At 36.0% G+C, this 25,445-nt stretch overlaps 2 protein-coding genes across 8 annotated transcripts in view; one reads left to right on the forward strand and one right to left on the reverse strand.

Annotated features, from left to right (window-relative positions):
- The window catches only part of TPR (translocated promoter region, nuclear basket protein), a 65,744-nt gene extending 45,408 nt beyond the window's left edge, over positions 1–20,336 (reverse strand). The window contains exons 1-20 of one of the 2 annotated variants that reach the window (XM_038542317.1): positions 19,975–20,336; positions 18,421–18,525; positions 15,679–15,752; positions 13,539–13,635; positions 12,638–12,741; positions 12,143–12,307; positions 11,386–11,478; positions 10,706–10,786; positions 10,539–10,626; positions 9,622–9,762; positions 9,130–9,221; positions 8,667–8,864; positions 6,612–6,719; positions 5,398–5,624; positions 4,582–4,742; positions 3,790–3,923; positions 3,552–3,700; positions 2,169–2,331; positions 808–942; positions 127–267 (exon numbers count right to left, since the gene is read on the reverse strand). In XM_038542317.1, the coding sequence (XP_038398245.1) occupies positions 127–267; positions 808–942; positions 2,169–2,331; positions 3,552–3,700; positions 3,790–3,923; positions 4,582–4,742; positions 5,398–5,624; positions 6,612–6,719; positions 8,667–8,864; positions 9,130–9,221; positions 9,622–9,762; positions 10,539–10,626; positions 10,706–10,786; positions 11,386–11,478; positions 12,143–12,307; positions 12,638–12,741; positions 13,539–13,635; positions 15,679–15,752; positions 18,421–18,525; positions 19,975–20,125 (2,607 nt within the window). In that variant the 5' untranslated portion in view covers positions 20,126–20,336. The remainder of the gene's footprint in view (positions 1–126; positions 268–807; positions 943–2,168; positions 2,332–3,551; positions 3,701–3,789; positions 3,924–4,581; positions 4,743–5,397; positions 5,625–6,611; positions 6,720–8,666; positions 8,865–9,129; positions 9,222–9,621; positions 9,763–10,538; positions 10,627–10,705; positions 10,787–11,385; positions 11,479–12,142; positions 12,308–12,637; positions 12,742–13,538; positions 13,636–15,678; positions 15,753–18,420; positions 18,526–19,974) is intronic. The other variant, XM_038542316.1, reaches the window with a different exon arrangement.
- A 311-nt stretch (positions 20,337–20,647) lies between these two features.
- The window catches only part of ODR4 (odr-4 GPCR localization factor homolog), a 41,296-nt gene continuing 36,498 nt past the window's right edge, over positions 20,648–25,445 (forward strand). Inside the window, exons 1-3 of one of the 6 annotated variants that reach the window (XM_038542328.1) lie at positions 20,650–21,067; positions 21,881–21,996; positions 23,527–23,647. In XM_038542328.1, coding sequence (XP_038398256.1) covers positions 23,549–23,647 — 99 coding nt within the window. In that variant the 5' untranslated portion in view covers positions 20,650–21,067; positions 21,881–21,996; positions 23,527–23,548. Of the gene's footprint in view, positions 21,068–21,703; positions 21,838–21,880; positions 21,997–23,526; positions 23,648–25,445 lie in introns of all 6 variants that reach the window. The other 5 variants (XM_038542325.1, XM_038542327.1, XM_038542326.1 and 2 more) reach the window with 5 other exon arrangements.

Raw genomic sequence — 25,445 nt, forward strand, 5'->3', positions numbered from 1 at the left:
AAACTTAACAGCTTGAAAGAAGTCTCTTCAAACCATGCACCAGCAGGAGATGGCAGTGTACCTATATACCAGCTTCATTTCTGGAAATAAATGATTTACAGAAATTCATAATACTAATAGACTCACATCTAGATTTCTAGTAAGTGTATGCCTTTGTTCCACCTCATTCTCCAGTTTCTTCTTTAGATGTGATATCTCATGTTCCAATTTTTCTATCTGGCTACTAAGTCTTTGTTTGGTTTCTGTTTCAGATCGCTCTAATATTCCCTGTAGTAAAAAAAGATTTTTGGTTATGCTTAAGAAAAAAGTGAAAAAAAAAAAAAAGCAACACAAAGAAAATTAAAGGCTACAGAAAATTACAGGATTACAATCCACTTCAACATGAGTTAAAGTCTATAACCAAGAACGTCTTTACGCATTTTTCATATTAAAGTATCTGTTTAATAAAGCAAAAATACAAACATATGACAATAGTCATTCAGATTTCCTAAAGTTTTAAAAGAAAAATTAAAAACCAAAAATTTAATCTTAAAAACAAACTACACAGGACTCTGTAAATATATATGAGGATGAAAACTGCCAACTGCACAGTTTCAATCAGTTCTGTTTCAAGGTTTTATTTAGAATATTGACATGTCCTAATAAACCTCAAAATGCAATTATCATCATAATGTGATAAAAGTGACAGAAAAATTTTCTAAGTTAAGAGCCCATGAGGATACATTACTACTTTACTTTTACATTTACTTTAAACTACTTAAATTTAACTTTGAAAATTTTTTTCTATAAGTGTTTTTATCTGGTTACCTGAATTGTTTGAAGATTAGTCAGCAGCAAGTTTTGTCCTCTTTGTTCAGCTAATAAAGACTCTCTTTGCTGAGAAAGACGGACTTCTGACAATTTAAGCATTTCCTTTTCCTTTTTCAAGTTTTCTGCTCTTACCTTGAGGCAAATACAAGTAAAAGAAAGAGATGCTGGAAAATAATGTGTTAAATGCAGTAATACCATTATATATAATTAAAATGATCCTTCATTACTATGTATTTCTTAATGCTAATTAGAGATAACATCTCTTCATTATAGAAGAATTTATAATTCTTTAAGTTTCATGTGTTGAAATATGAAGGAAAAATTATTGGGAGTATCATATCAAATGAAAAGATCCTGCAATTACCACAAATATTTATGATATCTTTACTCTTAACAAATCAGATTAAAAAAAATATATCTACAACAGAGTAAAAGCAACAAAATTGCAAAATTTGCTATCATCATGCCTTCAATACTACTAAATTATACAAGTTTTATAATCCCAGCTTGGCTTCTAAGTATCTGAGAATGCTGACTGACTTATTTCAACTTTTTTTTTCCTCATAAAGAGGACCCTCCGAGTCTCAAAAGATTTGGGAGCTTGCTCTGAAAATATCCTCAAAGTATTCACATTTACACAATAAATCATAAATAAGCAATCATAAAACTTACTCCACCAGTTTGAAAAAGTGATACCTCCATCCCCACAAATGAGTGGGAGTGCATAAAAATCAAAGAATGCAGCCAAAAGAATTAGAAAACCTAGGTTTAAGTCTCAACCAACCCATCTCTCACAACTATCCTAAACAGGAAATCACTTAACTTTTGAGTGTTTCTCAAAAGGTAAAATGGGGGACAGCTGCACCTTGCTCACAAATATGATCAAAAAGTTGTGTGGTAACTTTATAAAAAGTAGAAATATAAAAATTCATCATTAAGAATCCAGAGTTCAATTGAAAGTACTGTCCATTTCTAACAGGCATTTGTATACATGTTGAAATTCAGCAATGTAACTTAATGCTAATAAAATTTTCATATTATCTTTTATCAGGAATGAGCAAGAATGAATACAATATTCTTTTCCTTGTTATAACTGGAGAAATAGTGACTTATAAATTTAATATGAAATGGAAGACTTGTCAGGAAATCTTAATCCAAAAAAACCAAACTTTTCCTCGTTTAGTTTTGATAGAAACAACCACTGGATTGATGCACAATTGGATATTTGGAAACCACGTAATGATACTTGAAATCTACATATCTGTCAAACATCTGTATCATACAGTTAAACTAATAACTAAAAAGCAAATGTCAAATGCAATTTATAATGCAAGTCAGATGAAGGAAATTGGTCTCACTTCTGCAACAGCTAGCTTTTCATTTGCTCCTCTCAAATCTTGTGTCATTGTATTGATGATCTGTTCCTGCTTTTGAGTTGTTGCGGTGAGTTTCTGATTTCTCTCATGTAGAGATGTGATTTCTCGACGATATCCTTCAACGTTATCTTGTAGCATTTCATAACTTAATACAAGATAAAAGTAATTCTATAAGCAACTGAAATACTATATTCTAGCTTAGTCCCCCCTTTCTGTTATTTAAAAAGATTTTATTTATTTACTTTCAAGCGAGAGAGTGCACGGACAAGCAGGGGGAGAGAGAGGAGGAGAAGCAGATTCCCTCACTGAGCAGAGAGCCCGATGGAGCCCAGGACCCCAGGATCATACCTGAGCTGGAGATACTTAACCAACTGAGCCACCCAGGTGCCCCCTAGCTTAGTTTCTTAAAGAGCTTCATAATAGCTTAATTTCACATGAGTAACAATATGAAAAAAGTAGTTTGTATAATAATGTAAAACCCTCAACTCCAAATTTAATAGTGAAATTTAAATTTTATAAATAAGCTTTAAATCTAATTTCATGCTGAATTAACTTTTAAAGCTAATTCCTTTATAAGAAGTTTAATCACATTCAAAATAATACCAATAATGTTGATATATCAAACATTCACCATGACACAGTATGCAATTTAAGATATTTATGCATGGTTAGAGAGGGAGTTTTCCAGATCCTTTTGGCCTCTATAATTCTTCCTAATTTCTATGTGCTTGAAAACTTACAAAATGGCTGGCTACAACTATTAGCATAGGAGAAAAAAAAAGTGCTTTTACGTAGAGTATCACATTGTTGGACTATATGGAGGAAACTACCCGCCATATCCTTAAAAAACAGCTTTTTATCATGTAGTATACATAGAAATAAATTTTGTTGTAACTTGCTAAACTAATGAGTATTCAATGGATTAACTGGTAACTATAAAATGGGATGTACTGTAATCCCTTTATAAATGACCAAAAAAGTAAATTTTCCTAAAATTATCTAGCACTTGCTTCTTTTTTAGGGAAAGCTGAATGAAATTTACTCACATGCCTCATTCTCTGATGCATTTATAAATAATTAAGTCCTTCAGAAGCAGTAGATCCTTGAATCTTAAGAAGGAAAACTAACAACATTCCTCACATCAACTTCAACTTATCAAATAACTACCTGGACTCCTGAGGAATGCCTAAGAAAATCATAAACCAATACTGAAAAATTAAACCTCCACAGCTTCTCATCCTGGAATAAATATGGTCCACAAATAAGTAACAATCCTGCAAATTAGTCCTTGAATTTGACTTATTTAAATATTGAAGTTTAGAATATTTATTTAGACTATTACTTTTTGAACAACAGAAAATTTACCGTTTAGAAGCAAAATCTAGTTGTGTAGAAATTTTGGTGTTTTGTGATCGCAAATCTGTAATTTGATCCTGAAGTTTCTCGAGCTGTTCATTTTGTATTTTTTCATTATCTGCCTTTTCTTTTTTGTAATTCTCAAAAATCTCCTGCAACTAAATATTGGAGAAATTATTGAAACATGACAACCTGTGTTCTCCAAGAACCTAATCCAAGATATAGGTGTAATGGTGTGGGGTCTTACCTGTTTAAGGGCAGCCTTGGCTTCTATGGCCTCTGCTGACTCAATTACAGGTACTGGAGCAGGAGTGGAAGCAGTCTGAGATGTACTTGAACGTTTCGGAGTTGATGCAAGAGAAATATCCTCTAAGCTTGAAGCTTCAGAAACGTAAAAAGAATGATATAACATTTATCACTACCAAAATAACTAAGTTAGACTTATTCAAATGAAATGGTAAGATTATAGAGATTATAAAAGAATTATAAAAGAAGGAATCTACTAACCACCTTATTAAAACTATTTTGGAAAAAAAAAAAACTTTTGGTTTTTGGCTAGAGACAACATTTGCAGATGAAATGTTAAAACAAAACGTAATTAAAAGGTCATGGACATGTAATGTACGGCATGGGAATATGGTTAGTGACATGTGGTAACTGCACAGTGACAAAGTGTAACCAGACTTTTTGGAGAGTTATTTCCTGTTGTATGGAAATGTCAAATCGCTTTGAGGTATACCTGAAACTAAAAGCATATTGTATGTCAATTACACCTAAAAATATATAAACATAGTAACTTATGGACTCTAAGATGCATATTTTTCAGCAATGGTCAGCATTTCTTTTTTCTTAGATCTAAAATAACTGTATGTTTTAGGATTGGTGATGTAATAATCAATCATATATGGTAGTTAAATTTGAACTTACCATTCAGTAGAGTGGACAGTACTTATGTTGTAAGATCTATTCTATAATATACATTTAAAAAAAATTTCCCAAAACAACTTAGAATTTTTTAGGATAACATATAAAAACTTACGTTGTAAAGGAATGGCAACTCCTCTTTGTGACAACAAAATACGGTACATATCACGCTGACGAACTATAGAATCAACAAGCTGCATTTGATGTTGTCGTGACTCACGGAGTTGTTCTAATTCAGTGAGGGCATTCTCAAGTTTTAGCTGAAGCTCAGCAATTCTGTAGAAAAGGAAATTAGTCTATTTCATATAACGGAGAATGAGAGGCAGTTATAATTTCTACTATAAACTAATAAACATTCTACCATTTGTCACATCATTAGGATAATATTTTTGTCTCTTTTATCCTTTCTATCATCTGCTAAGTATTTTAAGATCTACTTTTGAAACTTCCACCATACAGAACTCAGGTACTCACCAAAGTTATCTGAAAAATCTGTTTGCAAAAATCAAACTGATTCCACTCAGTCCAAACACCCCAGTCTTCTTACTTTCATAATTATTGCTCTTTCCTTAGCACCAAACACTTTTTTGGGAAAAATTCATTACTCTGCTTGAGTAATTCCTACATTATCTTCTCCACAAAGCCTCGTCTGTTCCCTAAAACCCAGGCTAGATCTAGGCTCCCACGATAGGCTTATATTTGTTATAGCACTAATCACACTGAACTAAAATGATCTACTTATCTATTTTATTCTTAGGATCAATCTCACCCACAAATTGAGATACCGGAGAATAAAATGTTTTTTTTGTATTGTTGCTCAGTTTTTTTTTTCTCCTAAGTCACCATATTCCTAGTATACAGCCCGATTAAAGACATATAAGAAATTTTCAATAAATATTTGCTAAACAAACCAAGATAGTCAACTGCTTACTTGGATGAAGTTGTTTCTTGTTCCTCTCTTTCTCTGGTTTCCCCAAGTTCCCTAAGGGCCACTAAGAGACGTTGATTTTGCTGCTGAAGCTCTTCAATGTTTCTATAAGATACTAGATGCTGTGATATTACTTCCGATGAACTACTTATATCAGCAGAGCTTACTTCCTCATCACGAATTACATGATTGCCCCTTGCTTCTTCAAGTTCCATCAAAAGCACTCTAATCTAAAAACAAAGTTTTAATGTTACCAAATAGTATTGATGTTGATTCTGGAAATGTTTAGAATAAAAATTTTCAAGTGAAAATATTACTTTATGAACAACATCAGTTAGCATTATTTTTAAAAAATTATTTTTGTTTTAGATATTAAAACCTAAAAAATTTTAGTGGGAAAAATTATTTTTCATTTCTATAAAAGTGTGTAACAAGGGCTGTTATTTAAAAAAAAAAAAACACCAATTCTCTATTCTATAGCTCTACTTTTGTAAAATACTGACTAAATAAAACACAAAGAAATATATACCTGTACATGTTTTTGCTTGTATTTGTGTGCTTATGTATGTATTATTTGGTGGGGCAGAAGACCAGTATGAAAAACAGATTTATTTCCATTCATATGAAGTTTTTATGTGTGTGTAGTATGCTGTATAAACCCACACACAAAAATGAGATTAAAATATATGTATAAAATAGATCTACATTTCCTGACTTGTTCACTTGGGAAAAAAAAGTGGCTGAGTAATGTATATATGACTTTATTCTAGTAAAAACAATGGATACTTACATATGTTCATGAATGCTCACGGGTTTGTGTATATATATACGTGTGTATATACACATATACGTACCTACACATATATATGTATATATGTATACATGTGTATATATAAAGACCTGAAAGAATATACACCAGTCTGTTAATGCTGGTTCTACTCTGGGACTTGGGCAGGATTAGAAGACTTTTATTTATCCTTGAATTATTTCATTTACCTAAAATTTGAATATTTATCAAACACACACACACATACAAAAAAAGAAGGGCTATTAAAAAAACAAAAAACAACGACCAGGCTATAATTCACTAGAGTCTTATTCCTAACGAGAATTTCGTATGCAGTAATTCTTACATACATACCTGTAAACAGACTTAAACATTATTGGGTAGTCTGGGAAAAAAAAAAAAAATAGGAAAAGAAACAAAAAATTCTAACCTGTTGTGAAAGATCTTTTATTTGTATTTCCATTCTTTGATTGTCTCTTTCAAGCACAGATGAATGTTTGTTAGCTTTATCAGTGTCTTCCTGTAATCGCTGAATCTCCTTTAAAATGTAAATTAAAGTGAAAATTCTACATTTCCTTCTAAGATCTATACAAATGAAGCAGTTATATAAATAATAAAAAATATACAGTGCTTGTATAACATAGTCAACTGATAAATTAGAAGTCTATTTATAATACAGTAGTTACTGAAGAGTAATTCTCTACAAATATGAACACACATATACCTTAGTATCTTAAGTACTGCTTTATCATTATCACGACATGCAAACAATGGAGAATTTGCTATCCCTCCATATTAACTGTAAATTATGATCTTACAGCCATACCAAATTAATAGTGTATATCAAACGATGTCACAGAAATATTCTCTAAAGCTGCGTTACTAAAACGAAAATAAAGGACTATAGTATAATGCCAATTATATTACACTACTTACATGAAAGCAAACGTCAAAGTAAAAAATGTTGGGTAAAATGTGTAAGGCTTGTTTTTATAAAAAAAGACTTCGGGAATTAATTCTAAAGCAGGAGCAGGGATCCCTGGGTGGCGCAGTGGTTTGGTGCCTGCCTTTGGCCTAGGGCGCGATCCTGGAGACCCGGGATCGATTCCCACATCGGGCTCCCAGTGCATGGAACCTGCTTCTCTCTCTGCCTGTGTCTCTGCCTCTCTTTCTCCCTCTGTGACTATCATAAATAAATAAAAATTTAAAAAAATAAAAAAATAAAGCAGGAGCAGCCAATGTCACAAGACTGTTAAAAAGATAAAGCTTATGCAGTGCTTTGGTAAGTTCTGCATCCCAGTATCACTAAGTATTTAAGGGCACAATTTTAAGAATTATGTTTTGCCTGGAACACTCCCTCTCAACTGTGAGAAACTGGAGAAGATCTAATTATACCCAAGGGACCTCTTTTCAAACCACAGGGTTGAGGGGGAGGGGTGGATTTTTAAAGGGAACATTTTATCAAGGCAAGACTGCTAGATAACATATGACCTGGGAGAAAAAGACCAGTAGATTTAATACACCTGGATTTAAACTGATATCTAAGCTGTAATAGCAACAGTAATAAAATTTTAATCAGTTTGAATTAGGGATGCAATTTATTTATACTATTTTTTCCCAGGAAAAAAATTTTTATCAGTTTCAAACAGCAGATACAAAAGGTTACTGAATTTTCTCAATAAAACTTGTTTAATATATCTTGACTTTTTTTCAGCAGTATTAATAGTTGTATCCTAAAAGCAAAATTATATGAATATATTCTTTTAAGTTATTATCTAGTAAAAAGGTATCTTAAAAGATATTTATGAATTTTCTTGCAAAAGAGTAACAAAATAATGTATACAAAAACTTTAAAAGTTGTAAAATATTATAAAAAAAGGAGTTCTTCTCTATGGTTAAACATTACCATTTCTAGACAGATTATCAGAACTGTCTGATAAAGAGTGACTATGACAAATTTGCAACAGTTCTGCTACAAAGAGATTGTTATTTTAATTTGAACAGTAGCCCAAGGAGAGTTGGCTATTCATCATCCCTATAGAATGCTATAGAAAACATCTCTAATGTCTTAAAAAATGGAAAAAGCTCCCATATTTTTAGCTAAATAAGAGCATTTCATGACTACAGGTGTTTAATAATGCTGAATTACCCTATCACCAAAAAGAATTAGCCTTTTCTAACTCAAATACTTTATTTTTTTGAGAGAGTGAGGGACTGCACACACATACACATGCAGACAGGGAGAGGGAAAGGAGGAAATGGGGGAGAAAATCTCAAGCAGGCTCCGTGCCAGCATGGCACCCAATGTGGGGCTCGATCTCATGACTCTGAGATCATCACCTGAGACAAAATCAAGAGTTGGATGGTTAAACAACTGAGCCACCCAGGTGTCCCATCAAATACTTTAATTCTAATTAAGAATTACCTACTAAATCATCTCTTATATGTATTTTCCCCACAGCTAAAATTTAAGAGAGGAACCAACCTTCATCGCTTGTTCCAGCTTAACAGATAAACTTGCCACAGCCTTCTGTGCACGCTCATACTCCTCACGCTGACGTTTCAAAATTGGTGCTTTGGCTTCAACTTCTTTCACTATTTCATCTAGATACTTGTTAATTCTTTTATTCTCTAGTTTCTCCAAAAGCAACTGATCCTGAGTTTCCACATAAGCATTATACAGCTGAAAGGAAAGGAGAGGTCATTTCAAATCTAAGCATAATAACAGAAGCATATCATTGATTAGCTTTGTAACAAACATGCATTATTAGCACTTAAACAAGATGGAAATGTTTACTATATGTTAGAAGAACCGGGACCAAGAAAGCTTCTCTTACAATGATCCATTAATCATCAGATGATTTTAAGAATAATCTTTCTGAGCATTACACATTTCAGCAAATTTCCTTTTGCTGAAAGGAAATAATAAGATTTAATACCATTCTGACCTCAGTTAATTTCATGCCAGGTTTCACTATCTTGGCCACAGCTGCTGCAGTAGGAGACATAGCTGCAAGCTCTTCTTCAGATAATATGGCTCCTGTACCAACATATAGAAATCTAGTGTTATTTCTGTAATGTTTCACACTAAAGCCAGTAATATATTTTCCAAAATGAGTGTGTTCCAAGTATGACACCAACTAAGCATTACATACAAATTCCTGAGATTTTAAATATGACATCAAATTGTCATCTAAAATCTTTTAGCTAAATGTAGCTAAAAATGTTCTGGAAATTGACACACAATTATGCGTGATCAAATGGTACTTGTATTTGACAATATGGTAAAGATATAGATAAGTACTAATTTTACACTAAAAAAAAACTCAGTGGAGTTTCCTACAACACAAGAGAAATACTATTAGTGGAAATTAGTAAGAACGATGTAGGAAGTCCTTGTATTTCGTTCAAGTCATTTATAAGCATCTTCCAATCCATACCTTTACGTTTTGTGGCAGAAAGCAGGTCATTTGCATTCTCTAATTCCTTCTCCAATTTCCCAATTTTCTCAAGCATTTCTTTTTCCATTTGATCTTTAGATTCCTCCACTTCTAAAAGATGATCTTGTATTGCTTTATTGGCTAAAAACATTTTTAAAGACAGAATATCCACACACTATTAAAATCTTGGGAGTTTATAAAATGTAACAGCATAGTCATTATTTTTCCCTTCAGCAGAATTTCTAAACAGGCTAAGGTTGCCAGTTACCCTCTGAAAATTTACTTCTAATTCCTGAAATGTTCTTGCCTAATGAATCTATTTCTCCTTTTGATATCTTTTATCCATGGGGAAAATTAGGGAACTCAAATTGTCAAAAAGTGTCTCTAAGTATCTCTTTGGTTTTATTCTGATCTTTAGCTAGAACATAAGAAATGACTAGAAAAGATCACATAGACAACTTATACTAGCAAACAAAACAAAACAAAACAAAACAAAAAACCAAACACCAAACCCAAAAACATACTAAAAAGAATACAAGAAAATTAAAGATTTTAAAATATACAGATTTTAACCTAAAAAGTGAGGCTTATATATGGATTAAGAGAATACCCAAACTATAAACCCATATGTACTTATCAAAGTAAATGTTTCACAAATGGAAGAAAAATTTCCTGTTAGAAACCAGACCATTAAAAAAAAAAAAAAAAAAAATAGAAACCAGACCATACATAAGATGTAAAAAACTCTGAAAAACATTATCTATATTTTCAAATACCCTATCTGTTGAAAATAAAATTCAAAGTTTCTTAATCTAAGAATCTTTCTTCTATACTAAATTTCAACTCTATTAAGGTCAGTCTAATTTCTAAATCCAATAATCTACACACAAAATAATCTTCCCATAATTAAATTTTACCTTCTCCAGCTTCTTTCAAAAGTTTGTGTAGTTCATCCACTGCTCGGGTCAGTTCATTGCTCTTTGCCTCGGAGTCATCAGCAGCACTCTAAAATTTAATCTTAAAAAGTTACTGGACATCTAAAAATGCAGTATTAGAACAATAAAATGTGTAGTTGGGCATTTACCTTGTATAGATTAGAGAGCTTTATGTGAGCATTTAACTCATTGTGGAATTTCTCTTCCATACTGGCCTGCTGTTCCTTGGCCTGCAAAAAAGACCCAATTACAGCAATCTCGCTTGAACTGAATTTTGTTTTTGTTTTTAAAGATTTTATTTATTTATTCATGAGAGAGAGAGGCAGAGACACAAGCAGAGGGAGAAGCAGGCTCCATGCAGGGAGCCTGATGTGGGACTCAATTCCGGGACTCCAGGATCATGCCCTGGGCCAAAGGCAGGCACTAAACTGTTGAGCCACCCAGGGATCCCCCTGAACTGAATTTTGAAAGCTCAATGAATGTTAAAATGAAAAAATCCAATTTGTAAAAAGGTAAAAATTAACACCAGTTTTCAGGATAAAGATGAATGACCTTAAAGATAAAATATTACTAATATTTTTATCTTAAAGTATAATACTTCGATGATATTAAAATTAACCATATTTATTTTCAGACAATACTTTGGATCTAGCATACAACTGCCATTTCTGAATCTAGCCATTTTAGCCTAGCTACAGCATATGAAAGTGTCCTGGCCATTTTATGGTACCAGAAACAGATTAAAACATGAAATCATTTAAAAAATAATAGCGCCTCATTATGCTTTAATATTTTTATAAAAGAGAAATTTTAAAGTGGTCATCTATACCTCTTTCAGTTTGGTCAACAGCTCTTCTACATGTTTTTGAAGATTCTCATTTGATGTTTTCAAGCCACTCATCTGTTCTTCCATTCTAGAAACCTAGAAACAGAAGAGTTGGGTGGAGAGAGGATATTGTAACAACTAAAATGAATTTGATATAAAGCTTGGCTGCCAAGTGAAAGCGAAATGTCCTACATCCAAAATAAAGGATTTCACATAAAATGTATATATTTAAAAAAATGAAAATACCTCACAAACAACACGTTTGGATTTATCTCCCAAAACTTATCAGCACTTCTTAAATGTATCTTAATGATACATCAAAAGATAGTAGATGGTATCAAAATTCATCAAAAAATACCTTAAAGTATTTATTTAAATGCAATTGGTTTATTTCCTAGACCACATGCTTATGAATTTCATCTCCCACATTTCTAATATTATGTTTACTTTGGTACATCATGGAGTGTATTTTTTTTTAAGGTTTTTATTTATTTATTTGAGAGACAGAGAGGGAGAGAATAGAGTCTGCAGGATTTGGGGGAGGGCCAGAGGGAGAGAAGGACAAGCAGACTGCCTTCTCAGCAGTATAGCTCCTGACTCGAGGTTCAATCCCAGGACCCCAAGATCATGACCTGAGCTGAAGTCAGATGCTTAACCACCTAGCCACCCAGGTGCCCCTCATCATGGAATACCTCTGTCATAAACTGGCACACAAATGTTAAGTTTTAACCAAAATGAAAATACAATTTTCCTAACTTACCTCTTCTTTTTTGTTTTCAAGATTACATTTAAGCTCTAGAATCTCATTTCCTTTTTCTCTGCCAAGAGCCAAGAGTTCATCAGTTTTGGTTTTTAACTCTGTATTCAGCCATGTATTCTGATTATGTAACAACTCCTTTTCTTGCTCCAAACGTTTTTCTCTATACTAAAAATATCCAAGAAAATAACAATCAATTAAAGACAATACACGGTTAGCTAAAAGATCTTGCCTGCAGTTAAAGAACATAAAGCAGAAACTTAACAACAGAAATAAATATTTGCATGCATTCTTAACAGAAAACAGATTAAGAACTCTAAGAAACTTAAATATCACAAACAGTTCAATTAAAATGACTTTAATGTTTAATTGTTTCCCTGACATTAAACAAAAACACAGCTTTTAATTACTTTATAGAACATTTGCCTATACTTAAAATTTAATTTAGATGAGTTTTAAGCAAAAATTGCATTTTGTGCATTAGGAATTGTTACTTGCTTTAACAGAAACATCAGAAGCTTGAAGTTCATCCAATTTTAACTGCAGATCACCCTTTGTGGCATTGCTTTCTTTAAGTTTTTCATTGAGACGTTTAAAATCCTCTAGAAAATTCAGAAGAGAATTTGAAAATAATGACTAATGCTCAGAGGAACCAAACATTGAAGATGCATCTCTTGAAATATAAGCATTTAACACAAAGTAAGTAGTTCTCAACAACTTTGTTTATCTCTTAGTTAAAATTTAATTTTAACAAATGATAAGCCAAGTTTGCGTACCCAATCAAACATGAAAATTATATTGGTTATTTTATTTTTAAATGCAGTATCTTAAGCTAAATATACAAATTAACATTGATTTTCCTGATATATACCTACAGATCTATTAGAATTTCAAAAATAGCCATTTGTTAAGTTAAAAAGCAGTAATACATATAAAAACTACTCAAAACAGCGAAAATACATGCCTAGCTTATATTCTTGCCTAACTCCTTCAGTCCATATTTTTAAATAAAAGCTTTCCTTTCAGGTTCTTATACATATTGAATATTTATGGACAAGTTATATGAAAACGTGTGTCTGTATTAGGAGTTCAGCCTCTACAAATCAACACTTAAACTGTTTCTAATTTGCTATTATAAATAATATCATAGTATCTTAGTATATAAACCTTGATCCAAATTATAATTCCCTAGATGTTTTTCATTTGTGTATAATTGTCTAGACAATTCTTCAAAACCTTGATAATGATTTAAAGAAACGGATGGGAAAAACAATAGGATATTACATTGAACTATATTCTGAGCTACAACAAAGAAGCAAGAGAAGTGGACTGCAGATTAATTCCTATTATAAGAGAAAGAAAGGAGAGTGGAGTTAGAAGCTAAAGTATTTCTTCATACCTGTTAAATATTCAAGTTCTTGAGATAGTCTCTCATTGGTTCTAACTAAGTCTCTTTTTTCAGCTTCTAATTCTTCTTTCGTCCTTGTAAACTGGCTCTATCATGCAAAGGAAAAACAGAATATGTTTAAATTAAAAAAAATCGAATTGATTAATCATTTTAGGAACTTAAACAGAATTATCACTGTATTTAACATTAGCTGTAGCTTAAGAATCGTTGGTTTTCTTTCTCTTATAACTTAATACATCAAAAAGTTTAAAAATCACCTATAATTTCAACACTATATTTTACATTTTAAAAAATTATTTTTCATAGGCTTATGAAAAGTTTCCCATATCACTATTTATCTCTTGGAAGTGTCCTTATTAACTTAAGCTTTGTAGAAAAGACATTTAGTTTACTTCTAATTTTTTGCTGCCATAAAATACAATCTTGATGGTTATCACTGCATCAAATTGGTTCAATTTAGTTTTCAAGAAAAAGCCCTAGACATGGAATTACTTAAAACTTTTAACATTTTGTCAAACTGCTTTGCAGCAAGACAATGACAATCAATATGCTTTTATTTGTAAGTGTCAATCTCAAGCCACTCATGCCAGAAATGAAAATCATTCTATTAAAAAAAAAAAAAAAAGGAAGAGAACGAAATCAATGTTAACATGGGGAGGTGAAAAGTAATTACCTTATTGTTTTATCTGCATTTCTCTGATTAGAAGTGAACTAGGGCAACACTTCATATTGCCACTGACCATTTGTAAAGCTTCTTCTCCAGCTTTTTAAAATTCCTTTGCCCATTTCCCCCTGAATGATTTTTCTTAAAGTATGAAAGTAGTCATATATTAAGGATCCAGTCATATTTTAATTGAAAAAATACGTATTAATGGTTTATTTGTGCTTTAGTTCTTTTTATGCAATGAATTTTAAATTTCTATTAAAGTCTACCACTTTCCCAGTTAGTATCTTTTTTAAATTAACTTTTAAAAATTTTTATTTAAATTCAGTTAATTAACATATAACGTATTATTAGTTTCAGAGGTAGAAATCAGTAAGTACCTTTTATATATCAAGTATCTTCTTTTTTCTTTTTAAAGATTTTATTTATTCATGAGAGACACAGAGAGAGAGAGAGAGAGAGAGAGAGAGGCAGAGGCAGAAGCAGAGGGAGAAGCAGGCTCCATGCAGGGAGCCTGATGTGGGACTTGATCCTGGGACTCCAGGATCTCTCCCTGGGCCAAAGGCAGGCGCTCAACCGCTGAGCCACCCAGGGATCCCCTCAAGTATCTTTTAGTCTCAAATCAAACACAAGGGTTATTTTGTTTTGTTTTTCCAAACACAAGTTTTTAAAAAGCAAGGGCAAGAGTCTGAAGTTTCTATCCAATTAGAGAATTACTGAGTATGATCATTTTATTAAACCAATAGGTAAATAATCCTTTTGATTATATTCAATCTGTTACTCTTATCACTACTTTAGAGAAATAATTTTTTTTTAAAGATTTTATTTATTTATTCATGAGAGAGAGAGGCAGAGACACAGGCAGAGGAAGAAGCAGGCTCCATGCAGGGAGCCCGATGTGGGACTCGATCCTGGGACTTCAGGATCTCTCCCTGGGCCAAAATCAGGTGTTAAACCACTGAGCCACCCAGGGATCCCCGAGAAATAATTTCTGATGTGGATTCACCCATATCCCCAGCTGTATCAACATAGTTGAAATAATGCCTGAGCAACAATAAGTATTAAATAGAGAATCTCTAAAAGAAAGGGAGGATGACAGGTAGATAAGAGAGTGAGTGGCGGGCGGGGGGGGGGGGGGCAGACAGATGGACCTATGATTATCTCACCTATTTATAGTTCTATGACATTTTACTTACAGCGTGAATTTTTTTGAAAAAAAAAATCACAACCTTAAGAGCTACAGAATCAAAAGCAAGTTTCTTTTTATATTAAATACCGAGTAAAAGAAACACCTTATCAATAAAACACATAAAAGTTCTATTAACATATAAAATTTATATATATGCATATTTGTCAGTAGTTTCTCCTAATAGAACATGTTTCATCTTCCCATTAAGAAACACAAAATAGAATACTTCCTCAAGTGTCATGCTTATAGTTAGCTTTATTCACAGGAATAACTTTTACCTGAATGGCAATATTGCGATCCTGAGCAACTTCAAGTTCTTTATTTTTCTCAGTCAGCGCCTTTAGTTGATTGTCTGGATAAAAGGAATTTTATGAACATACATCCATAAACTTAAAAACTGCAGTGACAGTTTTCATGCATCTGCCACCCATATACATTTTAAAATGAAGAAATGGAGTCTCAGAAAGGCTGAGTTGTAGAACATAGTATTACAAATTCATGAATATCCCAAATTTACTCTACTTCTAGAACAAATTTTTTTACTTTTTTTTTTTTTTTTTTAAGATTTTATTTATTTACTTATGAGAGGCACACAGGGAGAAAGGCAGAGACATAGGCAAAGGGAGAAGCAGACTCCCCATGGGGAGCCTGATGTGGGACTCAATCCCAGGACCTCAGGATCATAACCTGAGCCAAATGCAGACGTTCAATCATGAAGCCACCCAGGCATCCCATTTTACTTTTTTTTTTTTTCTTAAGTAAGCATCATGCCCAGTGTAGAAACCAACTTGGGGCCCAAAACCATGACCCTGAGATCAAGATCTGAGCTGAGACCAAGAGTCAAACGCCCAACTGACTAAGCCACCTGATGCCCCAAACTAAATTTTTAAATATATTATCCTGTCTCCCAAATCATATTTGTGATATTCTAACCAACATTTATAGAAAAAAGCATATGCAATTATCACTTTCATCATATTTCAATGACTCTTCTAAATTAATTATAACAACGAGTTAGTTATATTTACAAATCAGGTAATTGAGGAAAAAAAAGTCAAGAGAATAAATAACGTTTAAACTATGTAAACAATGTAGGGATCCCTGGGTGGCGCAGCGGTTTAGCGCCTGCCTTTGGCCCAGGGCGCGATCCTAGAGACCTGGGATCGAATCCCACATCGGGCTCCTGGTGCATGGAGCCTGCTTCTCACCTCTGCCTGTGTCTCTGCCTCTCTCTCTCTCTCTGTCTCTGTGTGACTATCATAAATAAATAAAAATTTAAAAAAAGAAAAAAAAAAAACAATGTATACAGAGTAAACTATGTAAACAATGTTTACGTAACACATAACAACGGATAACAACAATGGATAATTGTGATACAGCTTGTTTATCACTCAAAAGAGCCTTCGATATGGAGGAAAAAAAATTATGCTTGATCTCCCATAATCTCCACTTATAGTGGTCTATCTCCCCTTGAACAGTTTCTTCTCCAAATGCATGCAGATAACTAGGAAAAATAAGCTTTCTGACATTTTCTTTCACTGAAACATATCTATACTATGTGCTAGCAATTTAATGAGTAAATACATGATTACTACTTCCAATCTTTAGCTCTACCTAAACAATTGGCTTATTATAGAGAAAAACCATGTAAATTAGTCTGATTTTTCTATTTTGCACTATTATTTACTGTTTTCCAAAGTTAAGATCTAGAATGATAAACTAAAAAAAACAAACACAATTGTATACCCCAGAAAGGCATACTACATGTGTGTCTAGGTTTATCCTCGCCTTCTCCTCCTCCCCTTTTCAGATCTCATTAAAGAAGATATAAGCACAATAATTTTCTTTTCTTTTTCTTTAGCACAATAATTTTCCTGAAATTCTTTAGCACCATAGCTCTGTAGACCTAGTTATTATGCCAAAGCAGAACCATATACAGATGATGAACCAGATCTAGCTACTCAATAAATTACTTATGCCCTCATTCCATGTGTGTATATATACCACTGTACACATGTATCATATATTTTAAAAATTAAGTGCTTCAAAATTAGCTGGAAAAAATTATGACCTAAATAGCTGATGGGCACAGACCTAGTTAAGAAAAAAGGCTGAAGTGTTAACCATTCTCTTATTAGCTTCCTGTGTTCCCAAATTAAAAATCCAGCTACATCTAACAGCAAATATTATGTCCTCACTCTATAACAATCTTTTGACATTTGCGTTCTCTTATCATAACCAAAGCATATAATACACATTTCCCAAGAAAAGCTAGGACCTTAACTAAGATCTTGTGTACCTTCTAGAACTTAATGATAGGAGAAAACTAATTAAAAACAAAATTACTCGGGACACCTGGGTGGAATAGTCTGTTAAGTATTTGTCTCTTGCTTTTAGCTCAGGTCACGCTCTCAGGGTCGTGAGATCGAGTCCTGAATCGGAGTCTAGGCTCAGCACAGCGTCAGCATAAGATTCTCTCCCTACCCCACCTTGTGCTCACTCTTTAAAAATAAATAAATCTTAAAAAAAAAGGAAATTGTTCATCTTTCATAAAAATTGTTCATCTTTCAAAAAGGAAATTGTTCATCTTTCATAAGAAACACATAAGGAAGATATAGGCTTTAATCTTCAACAACATAAAAAATAATTAAGTCTCTGTCCTTAATTACATTTTCAGTTGCATAATGCTTCATGCGTCTTTAAAATGCTTTCAAACATCTCATTTGATCTGTACAGTTATGTAAGCACATGGACAGGTGGTTCTAGCCATTTCATATATCACGATTTACAAATGGCCAAAAGAGCTTCTGATAGCAGTCAGAATTAGAACCCAGGACTCCTGACCACTAAGCCTTACGTTTCTCATGTTCACCATCAAGTGAAAACTCCAAATACTACCTTAAATGAAAACAGTGACAATCAGTATTTTCATAAACAGTATGTCAATGTTTCCAAAGCATCCAAAAGTGTCTAAAAATCTCTATACTACAAGAATAAAATAAGGTTGTAAAAATACTTACTGAGCTTCTCTAGGTCAAGCCTTAAGCTCTGGCACTCTCGGGTTTCATTCACAAGTCTCTCCTGACTGTGAGACAACCTCTTCTCTATCTCAAAGTACTGTTGTTCTTCAGAAGCAGAGGAAAAAATAAAATCAAACATACATGTACACACACTGTCAATACTGCTATTTATTTTTAATAATGTTGATTTTAAAACTTAAAGACACAGTATTTGAATTGCACTCCAAATAAGAGATTTTGAGTAAAGATAAATAGAGCACTGAAAGGACTTTAACATTTCCAACTGACACATGTTTATGACAAAAGAAAATGAGACCTAGAGGGGATTTTACAACTTCTCTTCCATAAGACTGCAATTCTTCAAGGTAGGCAACAAGTCTTTACTCACCTTAGTATTTTCCCCATAAAAATCAACAGACATTTTAGTATAAAGCAGACACATGTTCAAAGAAACCTTATTACATGGAGAAAAAATTTAGATTAAAAACTGCTTTGTTTTAAAAGGTTGTATTAAAAGACTGAAATACCTAAAGATATAAAATAACTAAATTTATGTAAAAATGTGTTAACTGTACAAGAGAAGGACTGAGTGTGTCCTGTTGAGCACAGTATCAAGCACATAGGAGACAAGCGATATTTATGTATAAATAAATCAACAGGAGCCAGTGTATGTGCTATCTTCAGTGTTGGGATTCAAAGAATTATTTTTCCGACATCCAATGCTGCTTGATAATTAAAGTTTTTGAAATGACAGGGTTCAGAATTTTGTATCAATTTAGCCAAAGCAGCATCACCCCAGGTAAACCAGGGCAAATTATAACAAGAGTTTATATATTTCAGTAAGGGTAGCTGCTATGATCTTAATCCTTCTTCATGGACATACTCGTCGCTATGGTCGGCGACTTCCTTTCTTAAGGGCCTCCTGTAAGTACGTCTAAACAAGCCTTAACATATTTTCTATTAAACTCCAACGTGTAGAGAGAATTCCGATATATCCAACTCTTTTACGTTCACGGTTTCCAGCGCTGTCTTCCGCACGTACGCGTTTAGGTGAACATCTAGTTCGCAATCGGACCAGCGCGAAGGACTGAGGAACAGAACTTAGCGCACGAAGCAGTGCAATTAGACAAAGGCCTCTGAATGCAGGTGACCAGAAAACCGAGCGGAAATCACCAGCAGAGCAACAGAGAGACCGGGTACTCTAAGGTTAGAGACAGGGGCCGCAGACTCCCGCTAGTGCGGAGGAAAAGAGACCCCCGATGTGCGCCCTACACCATCAAGGGACCCTACAGGAGACCACCCGGACCACAAAGAGAACGGAACTGAATGTGAAATGGGTTTCAAACAAACAAAAGGGCTGCTTTCTATCTAACCGTGAGAGCAGGTAGGCGAAGGCCTGGGGGTGGGGTGGGGTGGGGTGGGGTGTCTAAGGAGCAGGGGGGCGATGCCACCGGGGAGAGTCGCAGGCAGAAAGCGAGCTCGCAAGGGGAGAAGACCAGCCACAGCTACGGAGCCGGGCCCAGGATCCAGGGCGGGAAGAGCGTCGCCACTTACCGCTCTCCACCTTAAATTTCTCATGCCGCCCCTTCAGGCCATCGATCTCGGATTGCTGGTCAGCAAGGAACTTTTCAAGTTTGTTCTGGACGGACTTAGGCAGCTTGTTCAGTTCCGTGCGCTCCAGGACTTGCTGCAACACCGCCGCCATGTCTATCGGGCCGGTGGCCGCGGCGCCAGCCGCCGGCGGAGCAGAAGCGGAGAAGAAAGGCGAAGACCAAGAGGACCCAGAAGCCTGGGCGGCCGCCTCGGCCACCTCGCTCCGAGGCTCGCGCGCGCCCGCCCGCCGGAGACTCCCGCGGCGGGACCCTGGGAAACCGAGTCCCGCCTCAGCGCCGGCACCAGCCGCGCCACAGCGCCCGCGCCCGGACTGCGCGCGCAGCCGCCGGAAGCTGGGCACCCTGGGAATCCGAGTTCAGAGGGGCCTCTGCCCCTGCCCGGTTTCCGGCCCCCCCCCACACACACACACCCCGCCCGGGCCACCCGCCTCAAGCCCCGCGGGCTTGTGGGAAACGTAGTGTTTTTCTCAATCCCTTCCCTGAGCCTGACTGCGCAACGCCCATTCCGCTTCCTCTTTTCTCCCCGCCCCACGGCTCTCCTTTCCCCCCGCCCCCCCGGCCCCGGTCCGGCTGCTTGGCAGCTGTCCGCGAGGTGGCGCCACAGAGTATCCGTCCACTCACGTCGCTCCCTGAAGAGCAAGGCGACCTTACCGTCGAAGCTCCGGGATGCCATGGGTCGTCCTCTTTGGCGGCTTCTAGACACTGAGCCGCTAGAGGGCATCGGTCCGGGCAGGGCTGGACGGCAGGCCCCGGGCTACCGCCACGCTCTCAATGGCGCCCGGAAGGGGGCGGGGTGGCGACCGCAGTCGCCTTGGCTGAGGTGCCGCGGTGAAGGAAGGGGGGCCGTGTGCGTCATCAGGCTGCGCCGCCTGGCTCCGGAGACCCTGGGTTTGGCGTGGGAAGTGAGGTGGGGGAAGTCTGTCGCTTTTTGATGAATTCATCGGTTGTGGACTTTGGACCCGAGGGGCGCCTGGCCCCTGGAGGCTTGTACGTGCACCTTAAAGCCCCATCTCCGGAGGACCACAGTTCGACAGGTGTGTGTCTGTCACGCGTGCACGTGAGGAGTGAGTGTGTGCATTTGGGCTCGGAGAGCCTCCTTTTGAAGGAAGAAAGGGACCGAGGGTAGGAAACGTACGGGCAGACACTCCGGTACAGGTCCGGTTACCGCAAAACGCTTTATTTGAAACGGCGCCCTTTGGTGCCTTTTGTGTGTGTTGGGGGGGGGGGGGGGCGGGGCGGGGGGGGTCACTACCAGGACCCACAGGCGCTTAAGGAGCCTGTTTGATTTTTCAGGGAGAGGATTTAAAGAAACCGGGAGGACTTTGAGTGTGACCTCTGGTTTTATGTTTTGAGGTAATCTCGTAGAAAGTGCTCCCAGCGTGTGTTCCTATTTCTAAGATGGAAGAAGCGTCGCGACAAAAGTTTTAAAACATTCTTCAAAACCGCTGACCGTCTGGCCCCCGTAATAGGACTGCTTGTTTCCAGATGGTGAAGTCTGCGACTTGGAAGCTGAATCTGTAGATTATTTCATGTGTAATCCCCCTTCCGAAAAGAACTTGTTTCAATGAAGCATTCCCAAGTCATTCTCCCCTGCAGTCTCCCGCAGCAGCAGGCCTGTTGTGAATATTGAGTAAGGATGTGTTGGGTTTTTCGCCCAAAATATGTTGTAGGATTGTTTGAGTTAAGAAGGTTGCTGGTATGTTGTAGTGCCATCCATATACCGTGTCCTTGCCTCACTAGCAGTGATCCGCCAAGTGGAAACTGCAGCTATTCTGTGCGCAGAATCACGGGATCCTAAAATCAGGTAGGTTTTCAGACTTGCCTGATCCAAGTTCTGCATTTTGTAGACGAGGAAACCAGAGGCCAAGGAGATGAGCTGAGACTTGAGGGTTGAGATGTGACCCAGTCTCAAGTCACAGTGCTTGGACAGCTTGCAAGCTTACGTTGTCACGCAACACTTGAGGTAAAATTGAGCTGTTCTAGGCAAGGTCTGCGTTTTTAGTGGTGTCCTTTGTAAAGTATGATTGGCTATATTTTAAAGTTTTGAAGAGGCACTACAGTAATGTGGTTACTAGGTGACACCTTGGAAAAAATGAGATTGGGAAGTTACATAGAACTTTGGAGTGTCCCTGTCACTGCTTTTTCTTGCAAGAATTAAGGCAGAAGGAAAAGGAGTAGAGTAGCATAATAAAATTTAATACGTTAAGGCACTGTTAAAAGTGGAAAGCCTTTAAACTTATAGCAGCATTAATGATTCATATAGGCAGTTCTAGACTTAGTCTAAAAATAATTCTGGTGCAAACCCAATTTACTTTCACAATTGTTGGGGGAAAAAATCTGGGAAGACGTAATTATACTGAACAGGCTCTTTGAGGAGACAACATCCAATAGGGAGTTTCAAACTGGAACCAATTCTTTGGGATTTACTTTTAGAGTAATGCAAAATCATTGTGACTGGCAATTTACTGGTGTCAGATACAGTTCATCTGCAGCTGCCTTGACTTTGTTGTACTAAATAAGATTGAAACTTTTTACGCAACTCAAATGACTATTATTTCTTTTCAAAATGCTGCAACTGTTGTCTACAAATTGGAGAGAGAGAGAGAGGGCAAGCAAGCAGAACAGGGGTTACCCTTAGTAAAAGTTTAATTGAGAGACGGGGTTTTATTCCTTCATATGAACATAGCATTTCAGGGCTTGGATTCTAGAGCTAGACTGCCTCCGTGTAAATCCCACCTTTGCCATTTACCAGCTTTGTTGCTTGGGCAAGTTGCATTTCTTTTCTTCTTTTTAGTTTCTTCATCTATAAAACAAGGGTTATAATAACAGTATCTACTTTCTATGAATATTAAATGTTACCGTATGTAAAGTACTTAGAACATTGCCTTATACAAAGTAGAAACTATGTAAATGTTCATTATTATTGCATTGTTATTTATCAAATTCCATAATTCTAATTATACTATGAGCTGCTCAAGGGCATTGGTCAAGTATTGTTCATCTTTGTGCTATCCCAGCTGGCACGATTTCTAGCACATAGTAATTCTTCATACTATGCTTATTGAGTAAATGAATTTGATTCTCTCTACCTCCCAAGAGCAGCTCAGAAATTGTCCTCTTTCCTGTTGTAGAAATGAGTACAATGAGGCTCAGCAACAGACTATCAAAGCTGATGCAAACTAACAAGTAGTAAATTCGATAAAAAATCAGCTGTGTTGACTAGTAGGTTAGTGTTCTCTCCCTTATCTTAGATAGGGGAGAGAGTTTTGTCTTTTATGTCAGCTCTCGCTGATTGGTAGTCATTTGCAGCAGCACAGTGCTGAGAATTCTAAAGCTACATTTGAACTTTGCAGGAAAGAATACTTAATAAGCAGTCAAGGCATGGGATAGTATCAGGAAGGTACAACTCTGTCTCTATACAACTCCTGTGACAAAAACATCACAAATTATATTTTTACCTAAAAATGCTGTGTATTTTTTTCTTGTAATTTAGGAGATTGAATTAGTTCCCAATAATGGGAAGAACCTACATTGTAGAAGAAACTGTTGGCCAGTATCTTTCAAACATAAATCTTCAAGGAAAGGATTTTGTCTCTGGTCTTTTAATTGGACAGGTATGTATCTTTTAGTGCATTTATTAGTAAAACAAATTACCTGTTTTTTTAATGTTAAAATGTTCTGTTTAGCAATAAACTCAAGGTTAGGGAATGGAGAAGAAGAACTTAAGAATGGTCTTCAAAGAAAAATGTGGAGAAGCAGGACAAACCTAGCTCAGGTTTGCTGTCAGAACACATTCCCTTTTGACAATGTAAAAGTAACTTATAATGTAGAAACTCCAAAATTAGAAATTCACTGATCAGATTATACATATGTTATTATCTTTCCAAGTATTTTTTATTCTCTTCTAATCTTTATTAACTCCTGGTTGTCTAATTCTTTGCAAAAGTAGCTTTTGACAACTTTATTCTCATTGTTTGCTTTATCTCAGTCGTATGGCAATATTGGTCAGGTCTATTGTTACATCTGTGGTACTCAATCTTACTGAAATTTTTTTTAATGTTGATTCAGTGGGGAGAGGGAAAGGGAATAAGAGAAATTTGCAAATAAGACAAATTTTATTTCCCTTTTGGAGTTAAGGCTTAAAAATCAACAAAAAATGGAACACAGATTTGGGCAGTTACTTTAAAAAGAATAAACATGGGATGCCTGGGTGGCTCAGCAGTTGAGTGTCTGCCTCGGGCTCAGGGCATGATCCTGGGATTCTGGAATCAAGTCCCACATCGGGCTCCCTGTAGGGAGCCTGCTTCTCCCTCTGCCTATGTCTCTGCCTCTCTTTCTTTGCCTCTCATGAATAAGTAAATAAAATATTAAAAAAAGAAAAAACATAAGCACCTGGTGACTTGTTATAATTGAAGAAAAAAAATGTGTTGGGGATCCCTGAGTGGCGCAGTGGTTTAGCGCCTGACTTTGGCCCAGGGCGCAATCCTGGAGACCTGGGATCGAATCCCACGTCGGGCTCCCGATGCATGGAGCCTGCTTCTCCCTCTGCCTATGTCTCTGCCTCTCTCTCTCTCTCTCTCTGTGTGTGACTATCATAAATAAAAAAAATTTTTTAAAAATGTGTTAATCAGCAGGGAAGATGGGGCAGCAGTAGAAAGCAATGAAGAAAGGAGAGTCACAGACAAACTAATTACCTTCATCTAAACACTGTTTAGGGGAGAGTGCACTGTGGCCCAAGGACTTGATTTTGATGCCTAGTAGCAAAAAGAGTTCTACTGTGACAGTTTTCTTTCTGGGTGTTTTATCATGACACCTTAGAACCTTCAAATTGCATAATTAACTTTTCTTGTTTTGATTCTATCCAGATTTTAAAGCTACTTCTCTCCTATAATTTGAAACCCCATGTTATCTCCTTATAAAGAATGTACTGTCAAGGAGAGTCATGTGTTCACACCCCTTCGTGGTATTCTTGTTTTCAACATCATTCTAAATGAGCTTAGTTAATGTCAGTCTAGCCCTGAGAGACCAGTTCCTTCTTAGAGTTTTCACAAATCAGATTTCTTAACTTGTAAGACAGAGAGTAGATCTTATACTATTCACCAAGGTAGTACTACCCTATGAAACCTCTCATTAGTCAGCCAACCTACCTTTTTGGCAATAATCTAAACTATTTTTTTTTTAAAGATTTTATTTATTTATTTGAGAGAGAGAGAGCACAAGCAGGGGAGGGGCAGAAGGAGAGGGAGAAGCAGACTCCATGCTGAGTAGGGAGCCCAATGCAGGGCTCCATCCCAGAACCCCCAAGATCATGACCTGAGCCACTCCAGTGCCCCTGATCTACTTTTTTGATTGAGGTAACTTGAATCCAGTATGGGGCTCTTTTTGTTAGGAACTTTTTATTTAAGGTTTTCT

This window comes from Canis lupus, chromosome 7 (assembly GCF_011100685.1).
Source record: "Canis lupus familiaris isolate Mischka breed German Shepherd chromosome 7, alternate assembly UU_Cfam_GSD_1.0, whole genome shotgun sequence".
Lineage (NCBI taxonomy): Eukaryota > Metazoa > Chordata > Mammalia > Carnivora > Canidae > Canis > Canis lupus.